Below are 15,196 nucleotides of genomic sequence, written 5' to 3'. Positions count from 1 at the left end.
CAAAGGTCCATCAGGTGCTTGCTCTGGATATTTCCTGGCTTGCTCTGGTTCAATCCTGGCTCCCTTTAGTTAAGTCCTGGTATTTTCTAGGCTCGCTCTTGTTTGCTGCCCATAACTGTTCCTGTAATTGCTTCACTTGTTTTAGTCCCTGTAACTGGCTGGCTCAATTGTAGCCCAGTAATTGGCCTGTCTTGTACCTCAGCTGGGTTGATATTTGTGTGATCATAAATCGGTCTCTTATCTCCAGGAAAAAAGTGCTAGCATCATTTTGCATCAATGCAGATAATTTCTGTAAAGATTGAGCCCCTAGTTGCATCGGTGCTAATAATGCAAGTCAATGAGAATGTTAAATAAACTACAAGAAAATATCCACAAGGTAATTCTCTAGATGTTCCCAGCTATTTGGGTGACCCAGGTATTGCTCGTCGTCAGAACAGTTATAAAGAAAAAAACCTAAACTCATTTTCTAAAGCTGTACAGGCATTGACAAGCTTTAACAAGCACAAGAAGGAGCCCATGTGAATTCAGGAAAGTGTATTGTTTTCAGAATGACAGTGGTGAATGGGAAAGGGAGACAGGAAGGTTAGTCAAGTATGTTTTGTACTGAGTAAGAGTGGTTTGTACTGTGGTAAATCCTATATAAATATTTGCTGCTTTTAAGTCGTTACCATTTTTTTTAATAACCAATAGAATATTTTGCAGTTCACATTGTGTGGAACTGTAATTGTAATTTGGTGAAGTGGGCTACAAATCTCTGTCCTCTGGACTAGCTGTCTACTGGTTATAAAAATAAAGTAAAAATAATCAGGAAATATACTTTTCTCCTTCAAAATAAAACAGCATCTGACCTATTCAGTGAAAGTGTTTGCATCATGTAATTAAGATTTTCTTATTAACAGAGGAAGGGTGTGCACTGACGTTACGGAAATATGGTCCCTTTACAGTATTTCTTCCTCCTATGAAAGCAAGTAGATTCAATGTAAGTACTAACCTTTTAAAAAGTGAGCTTTTATCTGATAATTTCTGAATCATATTTATTTTCTAGTGCAACATATACACACTCTTTCTGAATGTTTTCCAAGGTATCTCCAGTGCCATAGATTTAGGCCTTCAGGCACATATTTCTTTTGAATTCATGCATAAAAAGCTTTGAAAGGGGTTGAGCGTCTTGATGCCTGTCAAGTGCCCTAGTTAAAGTTTGCCACATTAGGTGGGTGTGTCATGCCAGCCTATGTTTGCACACAAAGTTTGGAGTTATCTAGCCATTAAGGTGAAGCACTTGGCCTGCCAAAAGTGCAGGGAACCCCGATCTTAGTTAACAGTGTTTTGTATTTAGCTACCCTAAAGGGTACTAAAGCAAATCCATATATTTTTTTGTGTTTCTATACATGTAATGTAAATGTACAGTAGGCTGTCAAAAAAGAACCCAATAATTGTGACTTTCTATTGAAGATGTGCATGGAGAGCTTTACACACCCACATGAATACCATATTACTCTAGTATAATTTAAAATGATTTAAACACATTCCCTGGAATTCATAAAGACTGGTGGAGACAAATTTTGTGAAAGTGTGTCTCAGGTGTTCTAAAAGTGGTGCAGCATGCACCAAATCCATGTACCTGTCTAGAACTTGTACCTGATTTTGGAGCATTCTGGGCCATATTTAGAATGCTCACAAGACACTTTTTCAGAATCTGTTTGCACTAGTTTCCCTCTCCGTATGTCTAAAGAGAGTTGGTCTTAAATAGCTCAACGATAGTAAGATACAAACTGTCGGTATGTTATTTTGAAATTGCAGCATTTGATGCATCACAATGTAAAAGTGGTGCATTGTACAACTACCTGAATTTGGTGTATGAGTCGCTGTCAGAACCAAAAGAGTCACATATGCTTCATGAATTTGGTACAATACATTAGCAAGAGGGATTAATGCCAGAAAAGTGTCATGGCTGCTTTTTTGAATTCCCCTTATGGTTTTAATTTGTGAAAAAGGAGGTGCAGACTAACCTAAAAGTTCCGAGAACGTTCATAATTTCCAAAATTTTTTGTTTAACGGTTTATTGAATGTCTCTTGAACCAAATGCGGGAACATTCAGTTCATCACTATTCCTGACCATGTAATAAAGGAAATGCATATAAAACCACTAAATATTCCCTTTACCATAAACCTGTCACATATTTAATTAAGTCATTATGTAAAATAGCATAAACGGAGGCAACCGTGCATTTGTGTACATGCAAAAGCAATTCAAACAAGATGGTGAATAGGGGACAATCCTCTCCTTGTCCGTAGGCGGCTCTCTCCGCCGGTCACCGCCACTGCCGCCGCTGTGCCCATCCCCCCTCCTGTCAGAGGAGGAGAGCGAGACAGCCGGAGACAGGAGCGGCTGTCTCTGTGTTCAGAGAGAGATCAGCCGCGGCCACGCAGTGTGCCCGACGTGTTCCACTTCTCCTGTGTGTAACTCCGAGTCCTGCCTGCTGCCCAAGCCTGAAACTCTGTGTCTGTTCTCCACCCGGGCGGCGCGGCTGCACACCGTCCTCTCCTCTCCAGCTGCCGCCCGGGTGTTTTTAATTAGCCTAATGGAGGGGGGGTCTGTACTAATGTAGGGGGGTGATTTGTCCTGGGGTCTGTACTAATGTAGGGTGGGTGATTTGTCCTGGGGTCTGTACTAATGTAGGGTGGGTGATTTGTCCTGGGGGGTCTGTACTAATGTAGGGGGAGTGGTTTGTCCTGGGGGTCTGTACTAATGTGAGGGGGTGATTTGTCCTGGGGGGTCTATACTAATGTAGGGGGGGTGATTTGTCCAGGGGGGTCTGTACTAATGTGGGGGGGTGATTTGTCCTGGGGGGTCTGTACTCATGTAGGGGGGTTATTTGTCCTGGGGGGTCTGTACTAATGTAGGGGGGGTGATTTGTCCTGGGGGGGTCTGTACTAATGTAGGGGGGTGTTTTGTCCGGGGGGGTCTGTACTAATGTGGGGGGGTAATTTGTCCTGGGGGTCTAAACTAATGTGGGGGGGTGATTTGTCCTGGGGGGTCTGTACTAATGTGGGGGGTGATTTGTCCTGGGGGTCTAAACTAATGTGGGGGGGGTTTGTCCTGGGGGGGTCTATACTAATGTGGGGGGGTGATTTGTCTGGGGGGTTGTACTAATGTAGTGGGGATGATTTGTCCTGGGGGGTCTGTACTAATGTAGGGGGAGTGGTTTGTCCTGGGGGGTCTGTACTAATGTAGGGGGGGTGATTTGTCCAGGGGGGTCAGTACTAATGTAGGGGAGGTGATTTGTCCTGGGGGTCTGTACTCATGTAGGGGGTGATTTGTCCTGGGGGTCTGTACTAATGTAGGGGGGTGATTTGTCCTGGGGGGGTCTGTACTAATGTAGGGAGGGGTGTTTTGTCCGGGGGGTCTGTACTAATGTAGGGGGGGTGATTTGTCCTGGGGGGGTCTAAACTAATGTGGGGGGGTGATTTGTCCTGGGGCTCTGTACTAATGTGGGGGGGGCGATTTGTCCTGGGGGGTCTAAACTAATGTGGGGGGTTTGTCCTGGGGGGTCTATACTAATGTGGGGGGGTGATTTGTCTGGGGGGATTGTACTAATGTAGGGAGGATGATTTGTCCTGGGGGTCTGTACTAATGTAGGGGGAGTGGTTTGTCCTGGGGGGTCTGTACTAATGTAGGGGGGTGATTTGTCCTGGGGGGTCTAAACTAATGTAAGGGGGTGATTTGTCCTGGGGGGTCTAAACTAATGTAGGGGGGGTGATTTGTCCTGGGGGGTCTAAACTAATGTGGGGGGTGGTTTTTTCTGGGGGTCTATACAAATGTAGGGGGGTGATTTGTCCGGGGGGGTCTGTACTAATGTGGGGGGTGAGTTGTCCTGGGGGGTCCAAACTAATGTAGGGGGGTGATTTGTCCTGGGGGGTCTGTACTAATGTAGGGGGATGATTTTTCCTGGGGGTCTGTACTAATGTAGGGGGGGTGGTTTGTCCTGGGGGGGTCTGTACTAATGTAGGGGGGATGATTTGTCTTGGGGGGTCTAAACTAATGTAAGGGGTGAGTTGTCCTGGGGGGTCTAAACTAATAAAGGGGGGGTGATTTGTCCTGGGGGGTCTAAACTAATGTGGGGGGTGGTTTTTCCTGGGGGGGTCTATACTAATGTAGGGGGGTGATTTGTCCGGTGGGGTCTGTACTAATATAGGGGGGGGTGAGTTGTCCTGGGGGTCTAAACTAATGTAGGGGGGGTGATTTGTCCTGGGGGTCTGTACTAATGTAGTGGGTTGGTTTGTCCTGGGGGGGTCTGTACTAATGTGGGGGGGGTTTGCCCTGGGGGGGTCTATACTAATATAGGGGGGGTGATTTGCCGGGGGGGTCTGTACTAATGTAGGGGGGGTGATTTGTCCGGAGGGGTCTGTACTAATGTAGGGGGGGTGAGTAGTCCTGGGGGGGTCTAAACTAATGTAGGGGGGGTGATTTGTCCTGGGGGGTCTGTACTAATGTAGGTGGGATGATTTGTCCAGGGGGTCTGTACTAATGTAGGGGGATGATTTGTCCTGGGGATCTGTACTAATGTAGGGGGGGTGGTTTGTCCTGGGGGGGTCTGTACTAATGTAGGGGGGTGGTTTGTCCGGGGGGTCTAAACTAATGTAGGGGGGTGATTTGCCCTGGGGGGTCTATACTAATGTAGGTGGGGGTGGTTTGTCCTGGGGGGGTCTAAACTAATGTAGGGGGGTGATTTGTCCTGCAGGGTCTTTACTAATGTAGAGGGGGTGGTTTGTCCTGGGGGGTCTATACTAATGTAGGGGGAGTGGTTTGTCCTGGAGGGGTCTATACTAATGTAGAGGGGGTGATTTGTCCTAGGGGGGTCTGAACTAATGGAGGGGGGTGATTTGTCCTGGGGGGTCTAAACTAATGGGGGGGTGGTTTGTCCTGGGGGGTCTGTACTAATGGAGGGAGGTGGGTTGTCCTGGGGGGGTCTGTAATAATGGAGGGGGGTGGGTTGTCCTGGGGGGGTCTGTACTAATGGAGGGGGGGGTGGTTTGTCCTGGGGGGTCTATACTAATGTAGGGGGGGTGATTTGTCCTGGGGGGTCTGTACTAATGTAGGTGGGATGATTTGTCCAGGGGGTCTGTACTAATGTAGGGGGATGATTTGTCTTGGGGGGTCAAAACTAATGTAAGGGGTGAGTTGTCCTGGGGGGTCTAAACTAATAAAGGGGGGGTGATTTGTCCTGGGGGGTCTAAACTAATGTGGGGGGTGGTTTTTCCTGGGGGGGGTCTATACTAATGTAGGGGGGTGATTTGTCCGGTGGGGTCTGTACTAATATAGGGGGGTGAGTTGTCCTGGGGGTCTAAACTAATGTAGGGGGGGTGATTTGTCCTGGGGGTCTGTACTAATGTAGGGGGGTGGTTTGTCCTGGGGGGGTCTGTACTAATGTGGGGGGGGTTTGCCCTGGGGGGGTCTATACTAATATAGGGGGGGTGATTTGCCGGGGGGGTCTGTACTAATGTAGGGGGGGTGATTTGTCCGGAGGGGTCTGTACTAATGTAGGGGGGGTGAGTTGTCCTGGGGGGGTCTAAACTAATGTAGGGGGAGTGATTTGTCCTGGGGGGTCTGTACTAATGTAGGTGGGATGATTTGTCCAGGGGGTCTGTACTAATGTAGGGGGATGATTTGTCCTGGGGATCTGTACTAATGTAGGGGGGGTGGTTTGTCCTGGGGGGGTCTGTACTAATGTAGGGGGGTGGTTTGTCCGGGGGGTCTAAACTAATGTAGGGGGGTGATTTGCCCTGGGGGGTCTATACTAATGTAGGTGGGGGGTGGTTTGTCCTGGGGGGGTCTAAACTAATGTAGGGGGGTGATTTGTCCTGCAGGGTCTTTACTAATGTAGAGGGGGTGGTTTGTCCTGGGGGGTCTATACTAATGTAGGGGGAGTGGTTTGTCCTGGAGGGGTCTATACTAATGTAGAGGGGGTGATTTGTCCTAGGGGGGTCTGAACTAATGGAGGGGGGTGATTTGTCCTGGGGGGTCTAAACTAATGGGGGGGTGGTTTGTCCTGGGGGGTCTGTACTAATGGAGGGAGGTGGGTTGTCCTGGGGGGGTCTGTAATAATGGAGGGGGGTGGGTTGTCCTGGGGGGGTCTGTACTAATGGAGGGGGGGGTGGTTTGTCCTGGGGGGTCTATACTAATGTAGAGGGGGTGATTTGTCCTGGGGGGTCTATACTAATGTAGAGGGGGTGATTTGTCCTGGGGGGTCTAAACTAATGGGGGGTTTGTCCTGGGGGGGGTCTGTACTAATGGAGGGGGGTGGTTTGTCCTGGGGGTCTGTACTAATGGAGGGGGGTGGTTTGTCCTGGGGGGGGGTCTGTACTAATGGAGGGTGGTGGTTTGTCCTGGGGGGGCTGTACTAAGGGAGGGGGGTGGTTTGTCCTGGGGTCTGTACTAATGTAGGGGCGGTGGTTTGTCTGGGGGGGTCTGTACTAATGGAAGGGGGCAGGTGGTTTGTCGTGGGGGTCTGTACTAATGGAGGGGGGTGGTTTGTCCTGGGGGGTCTGTACTAATGGAAGGGGGCCGGTGGTTTGTAGCGGGGGTCTGTACTAATGGAGGAGGGTGGTTTGTCCTGGGGGGTCTGTACTAATGGAGGGGGGGTTTGTTCTGGGGGGGGTCTGTACTAATGGAGGGGGGTGGTTTGTCCTGAGGGGGGTCTGTACTAATGGAGGGGGGTGGTTTGTCGTGAGGGGGGTCTGTACTAATAGAGGGGGGTGGTTTGTCCTGAGGGGGGTCTGTACTAATGGAGGGGGGTGGTTTGTTCTGAAGGGTTCCGTACTAATGGGGGGGTGGTTCTGTACTAATGGAAGGGGTGGTTTGTCCTGAGGGGGGTCTGTACTAATGGAGGGGGGTGGCTTGTCCTGAGGGGGGTCTATTCTGATAAAGGGGGGTGTTTTGTCCTGGGGGGGTCTATACTGAGGGAGGTGTTTATACTTAGTGGGGGTCTGCACTGACGGAGGAGGGTCTATACTTAGTGGAGGGGGGTCTGTACTGAGGGGCGACTGTAGTTGGTAGAGGGGGTGATACCATGTCCTGGGGGGTGATTTGTCCTGGGGGGTCTAAACTAATGGGGAGGTGGTTTGTCCTGGGGGGGTCTGTACTAATGGAGGGGGGTGGGTTGTCCTGGGGGGGTCTGTACTAATGGAGGGGGGGTGGTTTGTCCTGGGGGGTCTATACTAATGTAGAGGGGGTGATTTGTCCTGGGGGGGTCTATACTAATGGGGGGGGTTGTCCTGGGGGGGTCTGTACTAATGGAGGGGGGTGGTTTGTCCTGGGGGGTCTGTACTAATGGAGGGGGGTGGTTTGTCCTGGGGGGGCTGTACTAAGGGAGGGGGTGGTTTGTCCTGGGGGTCTGTACTAATGTAGGGGGGGTGGTTTAGTGGATATGTGTGAGTGCGCTGCCCCCTTTTTATATAACACCACCTGTGGTCCTTAACAGCTACCAATAATCAATATTACATGTGCATACATTTAAACTTTAGATCAATAAATCATGCATTTAACAAAAAAAGTCCTTCAGACATGTTGCAAAATCTTGTATCCTTTAAAGTGACTGGCGTGCTCCTATGTTACTTCAATGTGTGACTGAGTGGGACCCTCCACCATTCAGATTGGCCACTCACCAGATGTTTCACTAGGGGTACGCCTTTGGTTCATTCAGGGATAACCATTCCACACAGGTACCACTTCTCACCAGTTTACAACTTGTGTTCTAATACTCCTCATAGTAAAGCATAGAAACAGAAGGCGATCATAGCGCAATATGTTTAAACCATTTATTTTAAAAGATATCAAAGGTTAAAATCACTCACATTTAAAGGTGCCCTTTTGCCGGCACGAAGCTTTTCCAGCAGTTACGGACGAGTGTCTAATAGCATGGTTCGCCTGGTGTTGTAAGCGGTCTCCACGCTTGGCTTGCACTCCAAGCCTCGTTTCCGTTTTCGTCCGGTCACGTGATGCGTGAAAATCTCCCAGCAGCCTCTACGCGTTTCGCATCATCAAATGCGTCATCAGGAAGCTGCCGTTTGATTGGTGCCCTTTCTATTTATACTATGTGTGGCCGGAAGTGCGCATTCCGCCATTTTAACTAAGGTAATGCTCCCATTTGTAACTTCCTTTCTGTTATCGCCATTTTGACTAAGGGTTTTTCCCTTTTGTATAATACACGCTTATATCACTAATTCCCCTTTCCATTTTCTTAGTTTGTGTTCCGATTTGTGGGGGTATTAACCCATCTATATCTGCTGGAGAGGCTTTTACAATGTCTCAAACACATTACACATTTTATAAAATATTTTTTAAACCCTCTGCCCATTCCGCCCTAGCCATTCGTGCATGTACAATATGGGACAGCAAAATAAAAAACATTCTTTGCAATAATCAAACAAAGTTCAAACAGATAGTTCTAAGAACCGTGTCTGATTTATATATATGACCCCTATTTCCATACTTTTCTATATATAAACCTTTTTTATTGTGATAAGAAATCAAAAAATGTTGTCGCAATTAAAAGGAAATATATTAAGTGAAAAAAATATAAATATAATAAATAAAAAGCCATTATCATAAAGATAAAAAATAAAAATGTAAGAAATAAAAATAAAAATAAATATAAACATAAAAATAAAAATGAAAATAAAAAAATATAAAAATAAAAATAAAAATAAAAATATAAATAAAAATAAAAAAATATAAAAATATAAACCAAAAATAAAAATAAAAATAAAATTAAAAATAAAAAATAAAAAATGCAAATAAAATTAAAATAAAAATAATGAAAATTAGTAATTTTCTAGATAGCAGTTGATGTCGAGTTCCACGTTCATCCCTTTTGGTTTCATAGTTTCCATTTTAAATATCCAATGGGTTTCATTTCTTGATACCTCCCTTCTCATATTAGTGTTTCTCCAATCTTTTTCTATTCTATCTATTCCATAGAATTTTAAATGTTGGGGGTTTCTACCATGTACATCCCTGAAGTGTTTAGATACACTATGGTGTTTAAATCCTTTTTTGATATTTCTAACGTGCTCTCCTACTCTCACCGATAGGGCTCTAGTTGTTCTACCCACGTATTGCAGCCCACAGCTGCACTCCAATACGTAGGTAACATGTGTGCTGGCACATGTTATAAGTTTATCAATTTTAAAGGTTTGCTTGTTGCTGTTTGATACAAAATTAGTAGTTTTTCTATCACTTTTAACGGTAGACCTGCACGCTTTACATTTTCCACACCTAAAAAAACCCTCCTGCTCAAAGAAGGTTGTCATCCTTTTAGGGGGGTCTGGTACATTTTTTACTATTTTATCCCTAATCCTCCTAGCTCTCCTATATACGAACGCTGGTTTGTTTGGCAGGACCTTGCTCAACTGTGGATCATTGCTGATTATGGGCCAATGTTTTGTTATAATTTTTTCTAATGTTTTATATTGTTTATTGAATGCTGTTATAAATGGTACTTTGTCCTTATGGTTATGATTTCTAATTTTATTAGTTAGTGTTAGCTCTCTATCCATATTGGCTATTTTAAGACGCGTATCCTCCAGTGTGTCTTTGCGGTACCCCTTGTCTATAAATCTCTTAATTAGTATATCTGTCTGTTGGAAATAATCCTATTTATTATATATTTATTATGGCCAATATGTTGGATAAATGCTTCCAGTTGTTGTTGACTTCCCTTCCACACTATCAAAATGTCATCTATGAATCGTTTGTATAACAGCAGGTGTGGCCAGCATCTTCCAAAAATCTCTTCTTCCTCCCATTTACTGAGGAAGATGTTGGCCACACTTGGTGCATACTTGTTACCCATCCCTACTCCCTTTATCTGCCTATAGTAGTTGTGGTTATGCCAGAAGAAGTTATTCCCCATGGCCATCCTTAATCCCTCCAGTATAAACCTTCTTTGTTTCAATTTTAGGTCCGATAGTGTCTTCATTCCCCATGCTACAGCTGCCAAAGCGTCCGTTTGTTTTATGTTGGTGTACAACGACTCCACATCCATTGTTACCAATAGTGTGGATTCGTCCACCTGTAAATTCCTTAGGCTGTTAATTACATCCTTACTATCCTTGAGGAATGCCTTGCCCTCTCCCGCTATAGGCTGGAGGAATATATCCAAATATTCCCCCAATCTTGAATAGACTGATTCTATGCCACTGATTATAGGCCTTCCTGGTGGTCTAGTTTTGTTCTTATGGATTTTAGGAACCTGGTATATTACTGGTACCCTTGGTGCTTCTGTCAACAAATATCTACCTTCTTTCTTGTTTATAATATTGTCGGCTATGCCCTTATTCAAATACTCTTTTAATTTCTTCTTTAATTCTCTATTGGGATTCTTTTTCAGGGGTTGGTATGTACTTATATCTTTAACTAGTCTCTCCAATTCTGCATGGTAGTCCTGTTTGGTTAATATCACTACCCCTCCCCCTTTATCCGCTGGCCTAATTACTATGTTTTTTCTTTTTTCTAGTTTCTTCAGTCCTTGCCATATTCTATCTTTTTTACACTTTGCCGGTTTAATATTTCTCAGTTCCTTCTCTACTATCCTCTTAAACACCTCGATGTGTTGATTGGTGTTCGACCTAGGGTTAAACGTGGACCTGTTCCTCAACTGGCTATGTGTGTATTCCATTCCATTGGTTTGGTGTTGGGGTTCTCCTTTCTCTAAATAGTATTTTTTTAAATTTAATTTCCGAATGAACTTTTGCAAGTCAATGAATGCTTCGAATTGGTTAAAAGTTGCACTGGGTGCATACTTGATGCCCTTATCTAATACCAACAGTTCCTCATGGGTGAATGTTATATCTGTTAGGTTAAAAATGCCCTCTCCTAATTTACTCTTTTTCTTTTTGCCTCCCCCTCTGCAGCCTCTTTTTCTCTTTGATTTATACTGCCTCCAGCTTCCTGGGGGTTCCTGTTCCAGCCCCCCCTGCTGGTTTGGAATACTGGCATGGGTGGTTTGTAGGGTTCCCTCCAATCCCGCCATTCCCCCTGCCACATGGGTGGACCATAATTCGGGCCATAATTATAATAGCCCCTTCCCCTCCCCCTGTAACCTCCTCTCCAAGGTCTGGGATATGGTCCCATCGGGGGTTGGTAGGGGGCCGTATATGTGCTGTTGTTCCCTTGGTCGGGTTTCTGGGTATTTAATTTCTTCTGATTATCATGCGGGGTTTGTCCTGTTGCTCCAGTGTCTTTTCTGGTTAAATTGGCGATATGGGTCCCTGATATTCTACTCGTTCCTACATCCGCAAGCACATCCCCGATGTTAACTATTTAGAGAAAGGAGAACCCCAACACCAAACCAATGGAATGGAATACACACATAGCCAGTTGAGGAACAGGTCCACGTTTAACCCTAGGTCGAACACCAATCAACACATCGAGGTGTTTAAGAGGATAGTAGAGAAGGAACTGAGAAATATTAAACCGGCAAAGTGTAAAAAAGATAGAATATGGCAAGGACTGAAGAAACTAGAAAAAAGAAAAAACATAGTAATTAGGCCAGCGGATAAAGGGGGAGGGGTAGTGATATTAACCAAACAGGACTACCATGCAGAATTGGAGAGACTAGTTAAAGATATAAGTACATACCAACCCCTGAAAAAGAATCCCAATAGAGAATTAAAGAAGAAATTAAAAGAGTATTTGAATAAGGGCATAGCCGACAATATTATAAACAAGAAAGAAGGTAGATATTTGTTGACAGAAGCACCAAGGGTACCAGTAATATACCAGGTTCCTAAAATCCATAAGAACAAAACTAGACCACCAGGAAGGCCTATAATCAGTGGCATAGAATCAGTCTATTCAAGATTGGGGGAATATTTGGATATATTCCTCCAGCCTATAGCGGGAGAGGGCAAGGCATTCCTCAAGGATAGTAAGGATGTAATTAACAGCCTAAGGAATTTACAGGTGGACGAATCCACACTATTGGTAACAATGGATGTGGAGTCGTTGTACACCAACATAAAACAAACGGACGCTTTGGCAGCTGTAGCATGGGGAATGAAGACACTATCGGACCTAAAATTGAAACAAAGAAGGTTTATACTGGAGGGATTAAGGATGGCCATGGGGAATAACTTCTTCTGGCATAACCACAACTACTATAGGCAGATAAAGGGAGTAGGGATGGGTAACAAGTATGCACCAAGTGTGGCCAACATCTTCCTCAGTAAATGGGAGGAAGAAGAGATTTTTGGAAGATGCTGGCCACACCTGCTGTTATACAAACGATTCATAGATGACATTTTGATAGTGTGGAAGGGAAGTCAACAACAACTGGAAGCATTTATCCAACATATTGGCCATAATAAATATGATATTAAATTTACAGCTACAGTACACCAACAAAAAATAAATTTTTTGGATTTGGAAATTTATAAAAACAAAAACAAACTGGGAACTAGAACACACTTCAAAGATACGGACCGGAATGGTTACATTCCGATGGGGAGCTGTCATCACCCCCATTGGAAAAAAGCAATCCCAAAAAGCCAGTTTATTAGGATAAGACGAAATTGTGACCAAATAGAGGATTATTTCCAACAGACAGATATACTAATTAAGAGATTTATAGACAAGGGGTACCGCAAAGACACACTGGAGGATACGCGTCTTAAAATAGCCAATATGGATAGAGAGCTAACACTAACTAATAAAATTAGAAATCATAACCATAAGGACAAAGTACCATTTATAATAGCATTCAATAAACAATATAAAACATTAGAAAAAATTATAACAAAACATTGGCCCATAATCAGCAATGATCCACAGTTGAGCAAGGTCCTGCCAAACAAACCAGCGTTCGTATATAGGAGAGCTAGGAGGATTAGGGATAAAATAGTAAAAAATGTACCAGACCCCCCTAAAAGGATGACAACCTTCTTTGAGCAGGAGGGTTTTTTTAGGTGTGGAAAATGTAAAGCGTGCAGGTCTACCGTTAAAAGTGATAGAAAAACTACTAATTTTGTATCAAACAGCAACAAGCAAACCTTTAAAATTGATAAACTTATAACATGTGCCAGCACACATGTTACCTACGTATTGGAGTGCAGCTGTGGGCTGCAATACGTGGGTAGAACAACTAGAGCCCTATCGGTGAGAGTAGGAGAGCACGTTAGAAATATCAAAAAAGGATTTAAACACCATAGTGTATCTAAACACTTCAGGGATGTACATGGTAGAAACCCCCAACATTTAAAATTCTATGGAATAGATAGAATAGAAAAAGATTGGAGAAACACTAATATGAGAAGGGAGGTATCAAGAAATGAAACCCATTGGATATTTAAAATGGAAACTATGAAACCAAAAGGGATGAACGTGGAACTCGACATCAACTGCTATCTAGAAAATTACTAATTTTCATTATTTTTATTTTTATTTTATTTGCATTTTTTATTTTTTATTTTTAATTTTATTTTTATTTTTATTTTTGGTTTATATTTTTATATTTTTTTATTTTTATTTATATTTTTATTTTTATTTTTATTTTTATATTTTTTTATTTTCATTTTTATTTTTATGTTTATATTTATTTTTATTTTTATTTCTTACATTTTTATTTTTTATCTTTATGATAATGGCTTTTTATTTATTATATTTATATTTTTTTCACTTAATATATTTCCTTTTAATTGCGACAACATTTTTTGATTTCTTATCACAATAAAAAAGGTTTATATATAGAAAAGTATGGAAATAGGGGTCATATATATAAATCAGACACGGTTCTTAGAACTATCTGTTTGAACTTTGTTTGATTATTGCAAAGAATGTTTTTTATTTTGCTGTCCCATATTGTACATGCACGAATGGCTAGGGCGGAATGGGCAGAGGGTTTAAAAAATATTTTATAAAATGTGTAATGTGTTTGAGACATTGTAAAAGCCTCTCCAGCAGATATAGATGGGTTAATACCCCCACAAATCGGAACACAAACTAAGAAAATGGAAAGGGGAATTAGTGATATAAGCGTGTATTATACAAAAGGGAAAAACCCTTAGTCAAAATGGCGATAACAGAAAGGAAGTTACAAATGGGAGCATTACCTTAGTTAAAATGGCGGAATGCGCACTTCCGGCCACACATAGTATAAATAGAAAGGGCACCAATCAAACGGCAGCTTCCTGATGACGCATTTGATGATGCGAAACGCGTAGAGGCTGCTGGGAGATTTTCACGCATCACGTGACCGGACGAAAACGGAAACGAGGCTTGGAGTGCAAGCCAAGCGTGGAGACCGCTTACAACACCAGGCGAACCATGCTATTAGACACTCGTCCGTAACTGCTGGAAAAGCTTCGTGCCGGCAAAAGGGCACCTTTAAATGTGAGTGATTTTAACCTTTGATATCTTTTAAAATAAATGGTTTAAACATATTGCGCTATGATCGCCTTCTGTTTCTATGCTTTACTATGAGGAGTATTAGAACACAAGTTGTAAACTGGTGAGAAGTGGTACCTGTGTGGAATGGTTATCCCTGAATGAACCAAAGGCGTACCCCTAGTGAAACATCTGGTGAGTGGCCAATCTGAATGGTGGAGGGTCCCACTCAGTCACACATTGAAGTAACATAGGAGCACGCCAGTCACTTTAAAGGATACAAGATTTTGCAACATGTCTGAAGGACTTTTTTTGTTAAATGCATGATTTATTGATCTAAAGTTTAAATGTATGCACATGTAATATTGATTATTGGTAGCTGTTAAGGACCACAGGTGGTGTTATATAAAAAGGGGGCAGCGCACTCACACATATCCACTAATAACTTTACCCATCTAAGTGAAGGGTCGTCTTTGAGTGCAGCATACCTAATACTTGGTACTTAGTAGGAAAAATTAAAGTTTGGTTTTGCGCCGGTGACACGCACATAGATATATAGGGGGGGTGGTTTGTCTGGGGGGTTCTGTACTAATGGAAGGGGACAAGTGGTTTGTCGAGGTGGTCTGTACTAATGGAGGGGGGTGGTTTGTCCTTAGGGGTCTGTACTAATGGAAGGGGGCCGGTGGTTTGTCGCGGGGGTCTGTACTAATAGAGGAGGGTGGTTTGTTCTGGGGGGTCTGTACTAATGGAGGGGGGTGGTTTGTCCTGGGGGGTCTGTACTAATGGAAGGGGGCCGGTGGTTTGTCGCGGGGG

The 15,196-nt window shown here is 43.6% G+C and overlaps 1 protein-coding gene across 2 annotated transcripts in view; it reads left to right on the top strand.

Moving 5' to 3' along the window:
• Positions 1–15,196, top strand: part of STAB1 (stabilin 1) — a 508,133-nt gene that overhangs the window by 109,712 nt on the left and 383,225 nt on the right. For both annotated transcript variants that reach the window (XM_073592448.1, XM_073592449.1), the window contains one exon: positions 900–979. In XM_073592448.1, the coding sequence (XP_073448549.1) occupies positions 900–979 (80 nt within the window). The remainder of the gene's footprint in view (positions 1–899; positions 980–15,196) is intronic.

This window comes from Aquarana catesbeiana, linkage group LG07 (assembly GCF_042186555.1).
Source record: "Aquarana catesbeiana isolate 2022-GZ linkage group LG07, ASM4218655v1, whole genome shotgun sequence".
NCBI lineage: Eukaryota > Metazoa > Chordata > Amphibia > Anura > Ranidae > Aquarana > Aquarana catesbeiana.
Note: the sequence above shows the minus strand (reverse complement) of the source record. Positions and strands in the feature narration are given on the sequence as shown.